Genomic DNA, 15706 nt, shown 5'->3' on the forward strand with positions numbered 1-15706 from the left:
AATGAGAGAAAGCAAGGTGCCTTTACTGTGAAGAAAATCTGTCCTGTTTTAGTTCAATCTCTCTTAACAGACATGGAGATATAGATCTTGGGGGGTGGGGAAAGCGTGAAAGGATAGCTCAGTGGTTTGAGCTTTGGCCTGCTAAACCCAGGATTCTGAGTTCAATCCTTGAGGGGGCCATTTAGGGATCTGGGGCAAAAATTGGGGATTGGTCCTGCTTTGAGCAGGGGGTTGGACTAGATGACCTCCTGAGGTCCCTTCCAACCCTGATATTCTATGGTTCTATGATCTTAAAAGTATAGTAGAAATAATAACGAATAAATACTTTTTTTTTAATTTCGAGTAGGAATTTTTAAAGTACTGAATAGAGTAAGGAGCAAAAGTCTCATTTAAAAATCAATGGTATTAGAGCTTCCTAACTTCTCTAGGTACTTTTGAAAACCCCACCCATATTTCCTAAGGGAAAAATTCACTCCTTGGCAGAGTCCACCCTGTGGACGCCCCTACAGTAGTCCTGATGTGTTAAGCACAAGTGGAAACTGGGTGGCTTGGTGACCCAATAGATTGGTGCAAAGGAAGTACTGATTGTGGACAAAAGCTGCTACTCCAGCCCAGCCCTTGTCCCTGAGTTAGGGGGTAGATTCATCCCAAATCTCCTTACAAGATACCCCTATGAACTTTGGATTCTTTATATGAGCTTCCAGAATATCTCCTTTTACTACTGTTGGGCTCATAGTGATTTGGAAGTCATAGGAGCCTTATAATACACCACAAGAACTCCGAGAATACTTCAGTAATACACAGTTTTGGTTTATTCCTAGCTAAAATCGAAAATCTCAAAATCATTATTGTTGTTAATATTTATGTAGTACACTTTACAGGCTTTACAAATAAAGATAATGATAACACACTTCCAGCCTTGAATCAGACTTATTTTCCAAAAAGTCTTTGTTCTTGAATGAGCTGCTTACAAAATGAATCCATGGTCCTTGTCACTCAACCTGTTACTTGGAAACGGATATTCTTTCTAGAAACGATAAGTTCTCTCTACCACAACACAATCAGGTAACAGTGAATCAAAAATTCAGAAAAAATAAATGGCAATTTGCATACAGACAGTAAGCACTCCTCAATTTTAATTAGTCAGATCTGATTATATCTTATTTAAAAAGCCTCTTGAAATCACTTTATATAGTATATGTTAAATACAAAGTCATTTTAACAAGAACATTTGATTTTAGTTGTAAATTCTTGAGATCTGTTACATGTTTTAATGCAAAATACTGCACAAATACATAATTTGATATAAATTTTTTCACACTGATAAACATACCTGGTGTACTTTATTCAAATGCAAAAATCCTGGACTGACTGCTGTATTTATAAGATGAGGTAAACCAGCAGATACTCCAAGAACTGCTTGAGAAAACACAAGATAACATCCTTGTCAAATTTATAGAATTTTTAAAAGTTAGGCAAAGAAAGATTTTTAACAGTTATATACACTTTATATATTTGCCTTTTTCTAAGTATTTCTATAGGATTTAACATTTAATCAACTGACTAAAAATCAGGACAGTGAACCCTTTTAATACACATGTGGCTGAAGCTTATTATGCAGAGAGACCCTTATCCTGCAATTAATAGCACATAGGAGAACTGCTATGTCTGTCTGGAGCCCCACTGAAGTCAACAGGGTTCCTCAAAGGTGCACAGGTCTTCTCACTCACTTTAAACTGCAGGACTGGGGCCTTAGTTCAAGTGCTTTGATAGATACATAGTCATTGGATATACAATTTCTGTCTGTCAACTGTAAATAGGTAATAACTTAACATGTCATCAATGGGCCCTTAGAAGTTAATGGCAAAACTCCCCTTGATTTCAGTGGGTGCGCGATCAGGCTTTCTATTAGGGACAGTGACACTAGACAGAAACTGAGTTAAAATAAAGACTAAATACAGATTCCCCAGCCATGCTGCTCACCATTTTACAATACTACAGAGTGCTTACAGTAACAGGGAGAGCGTCAGCAGTCTGAGGGAACAAACGATTATAGGCAATAAAAACACGGGGAATTTTTGGAAATTAAAAGATGAAATATTCAAAGTTACAAACAAAACTGTGAGCTTTTTAAAAGAATTCAGGAGACAGTGTTAAAAATACGGTGAAGCTTGTAGTTTCATGGTTAGTGAAGGGACTGGGTTATTGTTCTTATTTCATATATTTATGGTAGCACCCATAACCTGCTAGGAGCTTTCCAAATATTCAAGAAGAGACAATCCCTGCTCCAAGGATCTCACAATCTGAAGACAGACAGACAAGCAGAGAGACACGTTAAAGGAAGGGAAACAGTATTAGGAAAGTTACACACAAGTAAACTCTATTCACTCTGGAAGCAGCATGGGAGAAACAAGCTGTTAAGCGGCACTTAGATGTGGAGAGGATAAGAATATTACATGTAGGCTCTATTCCTGGCTCTGCAACTGATTCCCTGTTGGACTCTGGGTGAGTTGCTTACCTTCCCATGACTCAGTTTGTCCATTTTTACAATGAGTAATATAGTAATAACCATAGGCATGTCCTGAGAGTGCTTTGGTAGTTATGAAGTGCAAAGAATTATTATCAAAGTATTGCATAAATAGCAGCTTATACCATCAACCTATGCTGTTCCTTCCCTTTAAATTGTGCTTCTGTGCTCCCTTAAAGAGTCTCACTGCGCTGCTGTTCTCCCTGGAGTGGTCCCCACTGAATGAGATCATGCCCTTTCTGCAGAGACCCACAGTGCACTTCCACACACTCAGTTGTTCTTACACATCCCTTCTGTACAGACTTCTTTCAGGTGGAGCTACGGAAATAAAAGTGACTTCACAAAAAAGGGCCTCTCCTGACTAAATAGATTTGATCCTCTGTGTATTCAGGGTCACATATGCTTCCTTTACTAAGTAAAATACTTTATCACCCCTTTTAGGACTGCAAAGACAATGCAGCTAAGAAAGAGCGAGCAGGATTCTTTTTAGCCCTACCAAAAGAATTATTAAGAAAATTCTGATTACAAAATCTTTAGTATGGGTCATGATGTACACATCAGACAGAATCCAGCTTCCCATAGTGAGTCTGCAAGGCTGTCACAATTTGAAAAGCCATCCTTTTAAATTTAAAACAGAAGCCAGTTTGAGGCAAATATAAAACCATACAGTGACATTTGTACAGCTAACCTTCTGAAAACAACCACACTCAAAGCTGTCTTGCACTTTCCCCACCTTCACAGATACCTCTTAATGCATTACTGCTCTCTCATAAAAAGCTACATATACACTTATTCACAACTACAGAATCCCACACACCTGTTCCTTGAAATACAGGTAAAATTCTGATTCTCCAAACTCAATTATGCAAAATTCAGAAATGCCGCCAAGAGTGGAATTTTGTTTTTCCCAAAAAACTCAGTTTTCTGAATTTCCAGGAACCACTGAAAAATTCGGGTTCACCTGTACATAGGGCAAGATATTCATTTCCATTCTGGCCATGTTCTGACAGGTATAAGGGCTGAAGTAATGTAAAGGGACCCTAAAAGTCCTTTATCCAGCAGCAAGCGGACTGTCCCCAAGCTGGCACTGATGAAGAAAGCCATAGGCTGCCTCCCAAAGACCCACTCATAAGTCCGGACATAGGAGGTATGCACTATGGAGCTGTCCTGGGAGCAGGAGAGTTGTGCTGGGTGCAGGCCCACAGCACACAGGAGTGTGGCCCGCAGAGCAGCCCAGGGAAGCTGCTGTAACTTGAGGTACATTTACACTGCAAGAAAAGGTGCATTTTAACCCAAGTTAGTGAACACAGGTTAGCTAACCTCAGTTAAGAGCACCCTTTTTTTTTTTTTTGGGGGGGGGGGGGGGGGGAAGGATATAGATATACCCAGACAGCCCTCAGGACCTCTCTGAGTTAAACTAGGGGCCTCTCCATCCCCCAAAGCAACCCAGGATTGGAAGGGTGCTAAAGTGGCTTAAAGCCACCTCATCCCTCCCAACGGTCTTAGAGGCACTGTATAGATTCTCACCCACACCCATAATATTTATAGCACAGCCATTCATTCTTAAGGCAGGTCTATGCTATAGCCTAAGCTGATATAACTTACGTTGCTCAGGGATGTGAAACCCCCCCCCCCCCCAAGTGACACAAGTTTTACACTGTCCACATCAGCGCTATGTCAGCGGGAGACGCGCGTCCGCTTCTCGCCCTGGTGGAATGATTATGCCGACGGGAGAGCGCTCTCTCGTGGGTGAACATGTGCTGCAGCTGCGCCGATGCAGCGCTGTAGTGTAGACTTGCCTCACTGATCTCTTCAGACTGACCGCTCCCATTCTTATGCCTCACACTTCAATTCTTTGAAACATGATACATTACTTTTAATTTATTGTCCATTCAAATTAGAAGGAAAGTTCCTTTGGAAGTAGGACAATGTCTAACAGCATGCTTGTAAAATGTTATATATATTTTATGGAAACACACATATATATGGAAACATACAAGAAAGAAATAATTTTAAAACGGTATGAACTGGAGAGGGACTTGAGTTGCAAGTTCAGATCTGGAACCAGATCCCCAAAGTTTGAGTGTGTTTGGATCAGAGGTTTTGTTTTAGACCAATTTCTAATATAAATATCAATAGATTGCAGAGTTAGCACGAGGGTGTTTACAAGGAGCAATGATACTTAAATTCACTGTTTGCAGTGTTATAGCCATACTGGTCCCAAGGTATGAGAGACACAAGACAGGTGAGGTAATATCTTTTATTGGACCAACTTCTGTTGCTGAGAGAGAGAAGCTTTTGAGCTACACCTCTGCAGAGGTATTAATTGCCCGCTTCATCAGGAATGGTCTCTTGCAACATGTGTTAAATCCTAATGCTTCACAATCTTTTCTACCTTGTATTTAGCTGTGACACTCTGATTACCTTTTCCTGAAGAAGAGCCCCGTGTAGCTTGAAAACTTGTCTCTTTGACCAACAGAAGTTGGTCTAATAGAAGATATTATCTCACCCATCTTGTCTTTCACTTAAATTAACTGTCATGAGAGTTTGTTGTACATATGTTTTCTGTCACTTTTGTGAAGAGGACTCTCTCAAGGCAATTATAAACATATGTATTTTAAAAGGTTGCTCCTGCTTTTTTTTTTTTTAGCTAAAGCTTGTTATATCACTAAGCACACGGAATTATTTTCTTATTTATCTATGTTTTAAAAGGCTTACCACGTTTACGAGCACGTCTACACAACTGGGGCTGCAGTAACATTTGTAACATGGCTGGGTTATTTAAACTCTTCATAATCTGCACTGGATTTGGCTCTGGAAGCAATCCTTTTCTATTGTTTCTCATCTGGAATTAACAGAAATACGGAAACATTAGACTCAAGGGTAAACAAAAGCATATTCTGTTGCCATGACTGCCATGCTGGTGCAAACCCTTTATTTATAAAATAAACAGATCTATATTTGGATATTATTTCCTTGACCTCCATGTGTCACACACCAGAGTTCAAAGATCAGTGTTCCTGCAATTTCCATTCACCAAATATATGTAATTAACCGTTTCATTGTAAAGCTCGTTAGTAACATATTCCAGCATTTCCTTTACACTGAAATTAGCACAGTTGCTGCATTTCTCTCCTTCCCCTTTAGGTTTCTAGATAGGAAACAATAAGAAAAGTATAAAACTAACAGGCATAACAGCACCTCACTATTCTCATTACTTCTCTCTCAACCTTTTAAACCAGGGGTTCTTAAACTTCATTGCACCGCAACTCCCTTCTGACAACAAAAATTATTACATGACCCAAGGAGGGGGGGACCGAAGCCTGACCCCAGCTGCCCAGGTGGCAGGGCCAAAGCCCGAGCTCAGGTTACAGATCCCCTTCCTGGGGCTGAAGCCCTTGGGTTTTGGTTCCCCGAGCCTGGCGGGGGGAACCAAAACCCAAGGGCTTCAGCCCCAGGAAGGGGATCTGTAACCTGAGCCCCGCCACCCAGGACTGAAGCCCTCGGGCTTTGGCTTCAGTCCTAGGTGGTGGGACTGGGACTTTGGCCAACAAATCTGAGTCAGTTCTGGTGACCCCATTAAAATGGGTTTGTGACCCACTTTGGGGTCCTGACTCACAGTTTGAGAACCGCTGTTTTAAACCATTCATTCATAGACTGAAATTATAATGTAATGTTTGTAGGAACAAAAAGATTTCAAATACACGTTCTCTTCATGTAAATATTCCAGTATGAAAAGAAGCTCAAAAAATGTTCCCCACAGCAATCCCGCCCCCAACCTGTCACCCTACCCCCTCACAACACAAAACATACACACACATAAAACCCACAGGGCAGGTTTTTTTCCTGGAAAAAAACACATTTTCCCCACAACTCTGGAAAGTAAAGAAGGAAATGTAGTCCCCCGTTACGACCAATAAAATATGCCATCTTTAACAACACTAAACTCAGCTCCTCTTCTACAGAGTTGAGGTGAATAACTCTATAGAAAAGCAGCTGAGTTTACTCAGAGCTATCCAAAGTAATGAGAATATTCTGCTACAACCTTCAAGACAGCTTCATGTACCACTTACCTTCCTATCCAATTTTCTAAGAAATAATTTGATATGACATGCAGGGCATAAAAGCTTCATTCTACACCAAGTATGAAATTAAGTCATTCCCACTACCCTCACATTTATTTTTAAATTACATTTACTTGTCTCATTTTAAACCAACCTATAGTTGTTAAAAAGCACTCTCTCCTAGTTTAGTTTTGAACTGAAACCATCTCTTACCCCTAATCCCTGCGGTTCATGTCCTTGTCTTAACTAGGAAGAAGTTGAGTTTGCCAGCTAGCTAACACGAGCTAGCCAACTCCAACCTAAACTCAACCACTTTTCTAGTGTAGATGCAGAGTAACACTTTGAACAGACTGAGTTATAACTTAAGATCTTGGTTAGAGGAAGGTTAGAGAAACCACCTTTTCATTTGTAAACAGATCAATTTTGATGTATAGTCACTGTGAGAAAATAAACATGGAACTCCACAATGTCATTTTACAGAGTCACTTGTCAGAACAGAACTACAATTTAAGTATTAACATTTCACTGAGCCAAATAGCTTTCTCCTGTTCAAAAAAAATTTTCACTTGGCTGAGTAATCATCTTATTAAAATACTAAGCTGATTATAAAAGCACTTATGGACTTCTCTTCCAATGGATTTTATAAATTCTTATATATGTACAACATATAATATAAACATTTAAAGTGTTTTCTCTTTGAAAAGGGAAAGTCTCTTACCATACGTTGTGCTGCTATAAATGCAGCTAGTGTGCTTCGTCCTGGTGCTCCAGGAGCACAGTACGATACCTGGACTCTCTTTCCTCTGATAGTCATACCATCTGTGACTTCTTGCACTTCCTCAGCCTGCTCTGCAGTCTCATACTCGATCACTGCAAAGCCACCAATATAACTGCCTTCGTCCTCAGCAAACTGAAATGGCATTTCACGATACACTGAACACATTACAAACATTCAGCAAGTATTTTAAAACATTTTCTCCTCCCCCTGCATTGAGCATGAATTACCTGTGCAAAATCATTAACACATCTGCAGTCATAAGACAGAAAGAGGTGGGTTACAAATAGTTGTAATAAGCCATAAATCCAGTGTCCAGAAGTTGGTCCTATAAAAGGTATTACCTCACTCACCTTTTCTCTCTAATATCCTGGGACTGACACGGCTACAACTACACTCTGTACAACAATGAAATTGATATACAGTTACTTAGAGTCCTGATGTGGAAAAGGGACACCACCCCTTTTAAATCTGATTAGAAAAACATCATCTAATTCTCAGCTATTTAGTCCTGGAAGTAATCAGGCCTATAACAGGAATCTGTTTACAGCCTCTTAATGATTCTGAAGTAGAGGAAGATAGGTTAGTACAAACAGCATTTATTCAACAGCTTAGAATTAACCTTCAAGAACTCTTATAAGAAAAGAGAGCTGGGAAAATTCAAGGACTCCTCTATGATGGGTTCGATTTTACACCAAGATAGCTGCACTGGTACAAATCATTAGTGTAGATATGTGGAAAGTGGCTTGCAGCAATGCAGCTTACTTTGGCTTCAAACCTGGGCAAAGAAAACTGCTTCAACCTGCAAAGATGCAGCTGCCAGTATCTGTGTAAATATATAAGGAAATTAAACTTTCCAAAGAAGAATGTGCTAGGAAAAAAATCCCTCAAAACTAAACACCAGTGAATACTTTCTAGGGGAAACTGAAAGGTGAAGTAGAAAAAGATAGGGCAGTTGCCTTGTTCTCTCTAAAACAAGCAAAAAGGCGGTTAGACAATAACCTTTTCATAGAACACACACACACACACACAGGGAACGTAGGTATTTTTAGGAACTGTGTCTAAACATCCGGATTCAACTCTTACTGAAAGAACAATCTGTATTTCCAACACATAAGGAGGCAATGGAGAAAGAAAGGCTGAAAGAAGAGTAAAGATAAGGATAGAAGGAAAGAAAATACAGAAAAAGAAAAGCGTTCCCAAGCAGAATTCTCCATTGACTTCCAAATACGTTAGATTTACATGATGAAATGTGTCAGTTAGTAGCAGAACTAATTAATATATTCCTGAAGAGGGTTAACACACAGCTATGCAAAAGAAGCCATAGTAAAAAGAATCATAATTTTTCCTCAGATGACCTCTTAGCCAAAATTCAGAACTAGTATTCCACCCTTATTCTCTTTTGCCTGTCAACTGCCTTTTACACTATCAACCATGCTCCTCTTGAAATTTTCTTCTCATTTGGCTTTGCTGATTTCGTCCTCTCCTGGTTCTCTGAGCACCTCTTTAATTGCTCATTCAGCACGTCCTTTGGGATGATCTTCCTCAACCCCCCTCTAACTTTCTGTGAGGGTTTCATAGGGCTCCATGCTTAGTTCCCCCTCCCCACACACACACCCACACCCCTTATATATGGGTAATCTCATCTGCAAACACAAATTACCATCTCTATGCTGACAACTCACAGATCTACCTCTTTATTCCAGACCCGTCTCCTTCTGTTCAAACTAAAATCTCACTCTCTAGACATCCACAAGTAAATATCAGCGAGTCATCAGCTCAAGCTCAACATGGCTAAAACAGAGCTTATAATCTTCTCCCCCAGTTCCTACTACCTCCTTTCTTAATCACTGTGGACAACACCGCCATCCTGCCTGTCACTCCCGACTAATCTGGGCATCATCTGCCACATGGACCTTTCTCTAGGACCTCACATCCAGGCTGTCTAAAACTTGCCATTTCTTTCCACATCAAATCTCTAAGCTATGGCCTGGCCTGTCCATCCACCCCACTAAAATTCTTATCCAGGTTCTCATCTTATCTGTTACTGCAACATCCTTCTCTCTGACCTTGACATTTACAACCTTACCCCTCTAATATCCATTCCAAATGCTACTGCAAAGCTCATTTTCCTAGCTCGTCACTTTCACTGTGTTCTCTTTTTGCTTTCTTCCTTTGGGGTCCTCCTTCTCTACTGTATCAAACATAAGCTACCTGTCTTCACTTTCAAGGCCCTTCATGGCCTATCCCCACCCTGGCTATCATCTCTGGGCTTGTCTATGGACTATGGGAGCGTGAACTGTAGAGGGCATCAAAGCATTGTCTCTATCTGCCCTGTGCGGATGAGGCTGGAGTGAACTAGAAGGTATGTGGTTTGCATTAACATAGTCCTGTTCGAAAGAAGACTACATTAATTCAAGCTATGACCTTTTAGTTCATGCCAGCAGTGTCCACACAGGGCAGTTAGAGCGCCATACTTTGATGTGTATAGCAGTTCACACTCTAAAGTCTGTGCAGTGTAGAATCAGCCTCTTTTTCACTATCGAGATGTCGATTCCCTCCTCCAATCAGCCCTTGATGCCAGCCTCCATCACCCACTTGTTAAATTTTCAAATGTGCTTTCTCTCCACACTTGGGAGGTGCTCCTAGTAAACATCTGCAAAACTAGCATATTTTTCTCCTTAAAAACTCTCATTTTTAGTGATGCGTACAAAAAACTTGACAACAGCTAGGTTGCTGGTGTGCTGAGACCACTGATGATCATACTGACCAATACTGTCTCAATTTTCCTTGTACTCGTCTTTCTGCCTGTGTCCATTTGTTGTCTATTATCTCAAACTTAGATTGCAAAGGCCAGATTTTTAAAAGTATGTCAACATGTAACTTCCCCTGATTTACATGAGAGTTAGATACCTAAATATCTTTAAAATTTAACTCTAAGACTCTTGATGTACGGATTGTCTTTTGGTTCTGTGTTTGTACAGTGCCTAGTACAATGGGATCCGGGTCCATGACTAGGCAGTATGGTAATATAAATAAATAGTCATCGCGAATATTTGTTATAAAATGTGTTATAAAGATTCTCCTGGCATGAGTTTAGAATGGCTGCATTACATGCTTTACCATAATGTTTTGTTTAGGTCACAATTTACAGAAAAATATCACATGGTTCTGCCATTAGGCTCATGGAATCACCAACACACATGATACAACAAACACACACCAGATGCTGTGGTGAAATCCATTTATCATTGTGATTAAAGGTGCAAGAAAAATTCACGTTTTAACTACCTCAAACTGCATAGTCAACATGGTTTTATGGAAAATAGGTCTTGTCAAACAAACCCGATTTCATTCTTTCGTGAGATTACAAGTTTGATTGACAAAGGCAACTGCGCAGATGTAACTTACTTCACTTTTGTAAGACATTTGACTTAGTACTGCATGACATTCTGATTAAAAAATTAGCATTATATAATATAATCAGAGCACAAATTAAATGGATTAATAACTGGTTAACTAACAGATCTCAAAAAAGTAGGTGTCCATGGGGAATCATCATTGAATGGTGATGTTTCTACTGACAGCTTTCAGAGAAGCAGCCGTGTTAGTCTGTATCCACAAAAAGAACAGGAGGACTTGTGGCACCTTAGAGACTAACCAATTTATTTGAGCATAAGCTTTCGTGAGCTACAGCTCACTTCATCGGATGTTTCTATTGGCATTCTGCAGGGATTGGTCCTAGGTTCAATGGTGTTGATCACTTCCAACAATGACCAGGAAGTAAATATATAATCACTGGTGAGAAACGTTGCAGATGACACAAAGACTGGTGGAATGGTAAATGAAGATGAAGATAAGGCAGTCATGCAGAGCTATCTGGATTGCTCAGCAACCAGAGGTCATTCAAACAAAATACAGCCAAATGTAAAGTTACAGAACTAGGAACAAGGAATGCAGGCCATATCTATAGAATGAAGGACTTTATCCTGGAAAGCAGTGACTCCGAGAAGGATTCAGGTGTAGTAGTGGACAAGTAATTGAACATGAGCTCCCATTGTGATGACATGGCGAAAAGAGCTAATGTGATCCTTGAAGGTATAAACAGGGGAGCAGTGAGTACGAGTAGGGAGGTGATTTTTCCTCTGTATACAGCATTGGTGAGACCAGTACTGGAACACTGCATATAGTTTGGTCCCCATTTTAAAACAGATGTTGAAAAATTGGAGAGGGTGCAAAAAAGAGCCACAAAAATTATCTGAGGGCTGGAGAAAATGCCCTAGAGCGGGAGACTTCATAACTCAATCTTTTTAGCTTATCAAAAAGAAGAGTGAGAAGTGAATTGATTACCGCATACCAGAACCTTCACATGGAGAAAAACAGCAGGTACTAAAGGGCTCTTTAATCTACTGGAGAAAAGCAAAACAAGAATCAATGGCTGGAAACTGAAACCAAACAAATTCAAATTAGAAGTTAGGTACAATTTTTTAAAACAGTGATAGTGATGAACCACTGGAACAAACTACCAAAGAAAGCGGTGGATTCTCCATCTCTTGATGTCTTCAAATCAAGACTGGATGCCTTTAGCCAAACACAAGTTTCTGGGCTCAAAACAGAGGAACTGGGTGAAATTTAATGGCCTTTTGATATATAGGCGGTGAGACTAGATGCTCTAATGGTCCCTTCTGGCTTTATACTCTAGGAATCATTCTGCCCACTAATCCGTCACCACCAAGAATACTAAAAATCCAAATATTTGAACAGCTTTCCAAAAGATACTTAAAAATAAACAACACCCACAATCACCCATGACTTCAATAGAAGGTTTCATTCTGTTTCCCCTCCTAGTTACCACTGATCTGAGGTGCTTAATAAACAATGTTAGGTCCTGGACCAGTGACCAGTTTACGGTCCAATATCTTGGCAATCATCATTACTAGGAAGAAAGTCTTTATACAACTGGAGAGCTGTAAAACTAATTTTTCCAACAGATATATCACTTATTTCCTGTGCTGGCACATCAGAAATTATTAGGTCCTGAAGATGTAACTTTATGACTTATGGAAAAACTATTTTAGACATTTTTAGAGGTTTCTAAGATGTAGTTAATGTATTTTAATCTCTCTAAGTGCTCTACAGTTAGACTCAAGATATTAATACAAACTGGATTTATCATTGAAGAATACAAAAAATATTACCAATAATAATTATTTACAAAGTTCTCTAAAACATTTCTGAAATAATGCTTCCATAAAATACATGGAGAATGAATGTATAATAAATGTTTTATTGGCACTCATCTGGGACGACCTCCTGCATAACTCACCAGGGACTTATCCTGGTCATTCCAAACTCATGGCAATAAAGCATTTATACCACTTCATATATTATGATGTATATGTGACATGTCGTTCCACATTATTTATGAAAATACGCTTATGATAGTAATATGACATAACTGAGATATACTTTATGCAAGATGGCTCATGTGAGATATCACTGGAAAGGTTATGATTTACTGAATATGATTATCCTATTTGTATGCATGTATGATTTCTGTATCAGAAATTAGGATTATTGAATTTATATCTATATTTCAACTATGTTACTTTGGGTGACATCCCCTGCTAACATTTAAGAAACAACAATGTAAAAGCCCAACAGGTCGGATGGCCCATCAACAAGGACAGTGGACTGTAAAAGAGCTTGGTCTTCCTGTGAACCTGTGGGTCAGCCTGTGAAGAATGGCTACAGGGGTCCTACGATGCATTTGATCATGTCACCTGATACTGGAACCCATTTTGAATTCTGTACTTTTCCACAAGAAGTTTGGGGTTGGGGGTGGGGGGTCAAGCTAGGAAACAAAGGACTCCCGCCTTATGCAAATACTATTTAAGGGTGGGAAGTGAGATAATCCAGGTCATCAGTTCTCCCCTGCTACCCCAACCAAGATAACTGCTGGAAACAATTAAGACTGAACTGGGGGAAAGAACTGGACCCAGGCTGGAAGGATGTCTGGCCTGTGAGGAAGATTATTAGAACCACATTTAGGGTGACAACTTGCATGTAACCAGTTTCTTTAGTGTATTAAGATTAGTTTGCATGCTCTGTTTTATTTTCTTAGTAATCTGCCTTGTTCTGTTTGCTACCTCCTTAACTACTTAAAATACATCTGTTATAGTTAACATATTTATTTATGGTTTATAATATAACCCAGTTTATCTGATTTCTAACTGGGGGAGGGGGGAAAAGAGAAGTTGTGTATACCTCCTCCACATTGAGGGAAGAGGTGAATTTCATATAATTTTGGGTTTATACTCCGGGGGGGGTGGACATCTGGGTGCTGTGGCAAGCCCCTTAAAGCTGAGTCTTCCCAGAATGGATCTCTGTCTCTCTGTGCAGCTGGGTGTGGCCCTGCCTGTGTGCTTGCCTGGAAAAGGATGGAGAGCCTAACGCAGCAAGGCCAGGTAAAGGGGACCCAGGCTGGCAGAATAGCCTGACTCAGTGGCGTCCCGGGGGTTCAGCCTGCCACAGTATACACAATCGCTCACTCGGTTTCACAAATTAAGCCACTCTCTAGTTACATAAAAAGCAAAGCAATGGGTAGGCAAGCAATAAAATATATAAACACAAAGCTATATACATCTCTCTATTCAGCTTCCAAAAGACACGAATTCATAGGAGACCTACCTGGCAAAACACAGGTTTATACTTAAATGAGAACATTTGCATCAGTTCCTCTGAATCAGTGTCGTCATTGGGGAGTTTATCTACACAAAGGCACTTAGAATGAACAAGATCGGTAGTCAACTGATTAATATCCATCCACTGTGCAAAGAGCGTGTTTTCACCTAATTGCTTCCCCAGGAGTTCCATTCTAGCCTTTGCAGCAGAGTCCTTCTTCATGTATTCCACAAACCCGTAGCCCTTGGAATGGCCAGTAACTTCATTATAGACCAGAAAACATCTCTCAACATTGCCATATGCACACACTAGTTCCTCAAACCCTTGTAATGAAAATGAAGCGGGCAAATTGGTAACGCATAGCAAAGCATCTGTTGGTTGGAGCTGCACGGATATTTCTTTTCCACGAAGAGAATACTGGTGAAACATCCGAATTGCATTTTGAGCCTGCTCTCCATTCTGCAGAGTAACAAACGCTGTAAGAGAACAAAGAAAGTTGGTGGAGGAAACAAGTTCTCGTGCTTACACAACATTCTTCTTTGGGTCTGACGGGGATGACAGACTTGAAGCTGCACATTTCTGAGTCTTTAGAGGCAGAGGCACAGGTACAGACAATTCAGATCTGCATGTTAAATTGCCATTTAAAATACAGATGCTAGATTCACTAGACTACAGTAACTACCGTTATTAATACTGACAAGTGAATTCAAAGTGGCAGTTATTAAAATGACTTGGTCCATTATGACAATGTATAAATCACCATATTTCTAGGCCAGTGGTTTTCAACCAGGGGCACACAGAGGTCTTCTGTGGGGAACATCAACTCAGCTAGATATTTGCCTAGTTTTATAACAGGCTATTTAAAAAGCACTAGGGAAGTCAGTACAAAGTAAAATTTCATACAGACAATGACTTGTTTATACTGCTCTATCTACTATACACTGAAATGTAAGTACAATATTTATATTCCAATTGATTTATTTTATAATTCTATGAAAAAAATGAGAAAGCAAGCAATTTTTCAGTAATAGCGTGTTGTGACACTTCTGTATTTTTTTGTCTGATTTTGTAAGCAAGTAGTTTTTAAGTGAGGTGTAACTTGGGGGTACGCAACACAAATCAAACTCCTGAAAGGGTACAGTAGTCTGGAAAAGTTGAGAGCCACTGTTCTAAGCCACTTTTTGAGTTAGTAGGAAAAGGAGAGTGCCATGTATCAGTGTTTTCTCGAAAATTAGTCTTCAGTGCACAACATATGACACTACACATGCCTGTTTATCCAAACTTTTAGCCACCAATCTTTTGGCATATATTGTTCGTGGTGTAAATACTGTTTTTATGGCCTGTAGCACTGCAGAATGTGAATTTTCCATAATGATCTTAATCAAAACAAACCCACACAGCAAGGCACATCAAATCCTGCTGCAGATACAGCTGAATTGCTCAAGCGTAGATGCTTTCCAGGCCTACAAAGCTATTGTTTAATGGAGAACAGAATATATTCATGGACACAGTCAGACTGAGCACTCAAAGGCATGATCAGATCTTGATTTCAGATTTCATGGGCATTTTGGATAATATGTATATTCACCTCTCAGATATTATCTAGGTAGATGTGGAGTGAAATGCTTTATCTTCGAGTGGTCTGTGGTGAGATTA

The 15706-nt window shown here is 39.8% G+C and overlaps 1 protein-coding gene across 4 annotated transcripts in view; it reads right to left on the reverse strand.

Annotated features, from left to right (window-relative positions):
• The window catches only part of RAVER2 (ribonucleoprotein, PTB binding 2), a 57740-nt gene that overhangs the window by 19184 nt on the left and 22850 nt on the right, over nt 1–15706 (reverse strand). For 2 of the 4 annotated variants that reach the window (XM_037907911.2, XM_043521547.1), the window contains exons 3-6: nt 14057–14526; nt 7310–7501; nt 5246–5372; nt 1334–1419 (exon numbers count right to left, since the gene is read on the reverse strand). In XM_037907911.2, the coding sequence (XP_037763839.1) occupies nt 1334–1419; nt 5246–5372; nt 7310–7501; nt 14057–14526 (875 nt within the window). The remainder of the gene's footprint in view (nt 1–1333; nt 1420–5245; nt 5373–7309; nt 7502–14056; nt 14527–15706) is intronic. The other 2 variants (XM_043521548.1, XM_037907912.2) reach the window with 1 other exon arrangement.

The sequence above is a fragment of the Chelonia mydas genome, chromosome 8 (genome assembly GCF_015237465.2).
Source record: "Chelonia mydas isolate rCheMyd1 chromosome 8, rCheMyd1.pri.v2, whole genome shotgun sequence".
NCBI lineage: Eukaryota > Metazoa > Chordata > Testudines > Cheloniidae > Chelonia > Chelonia mydas.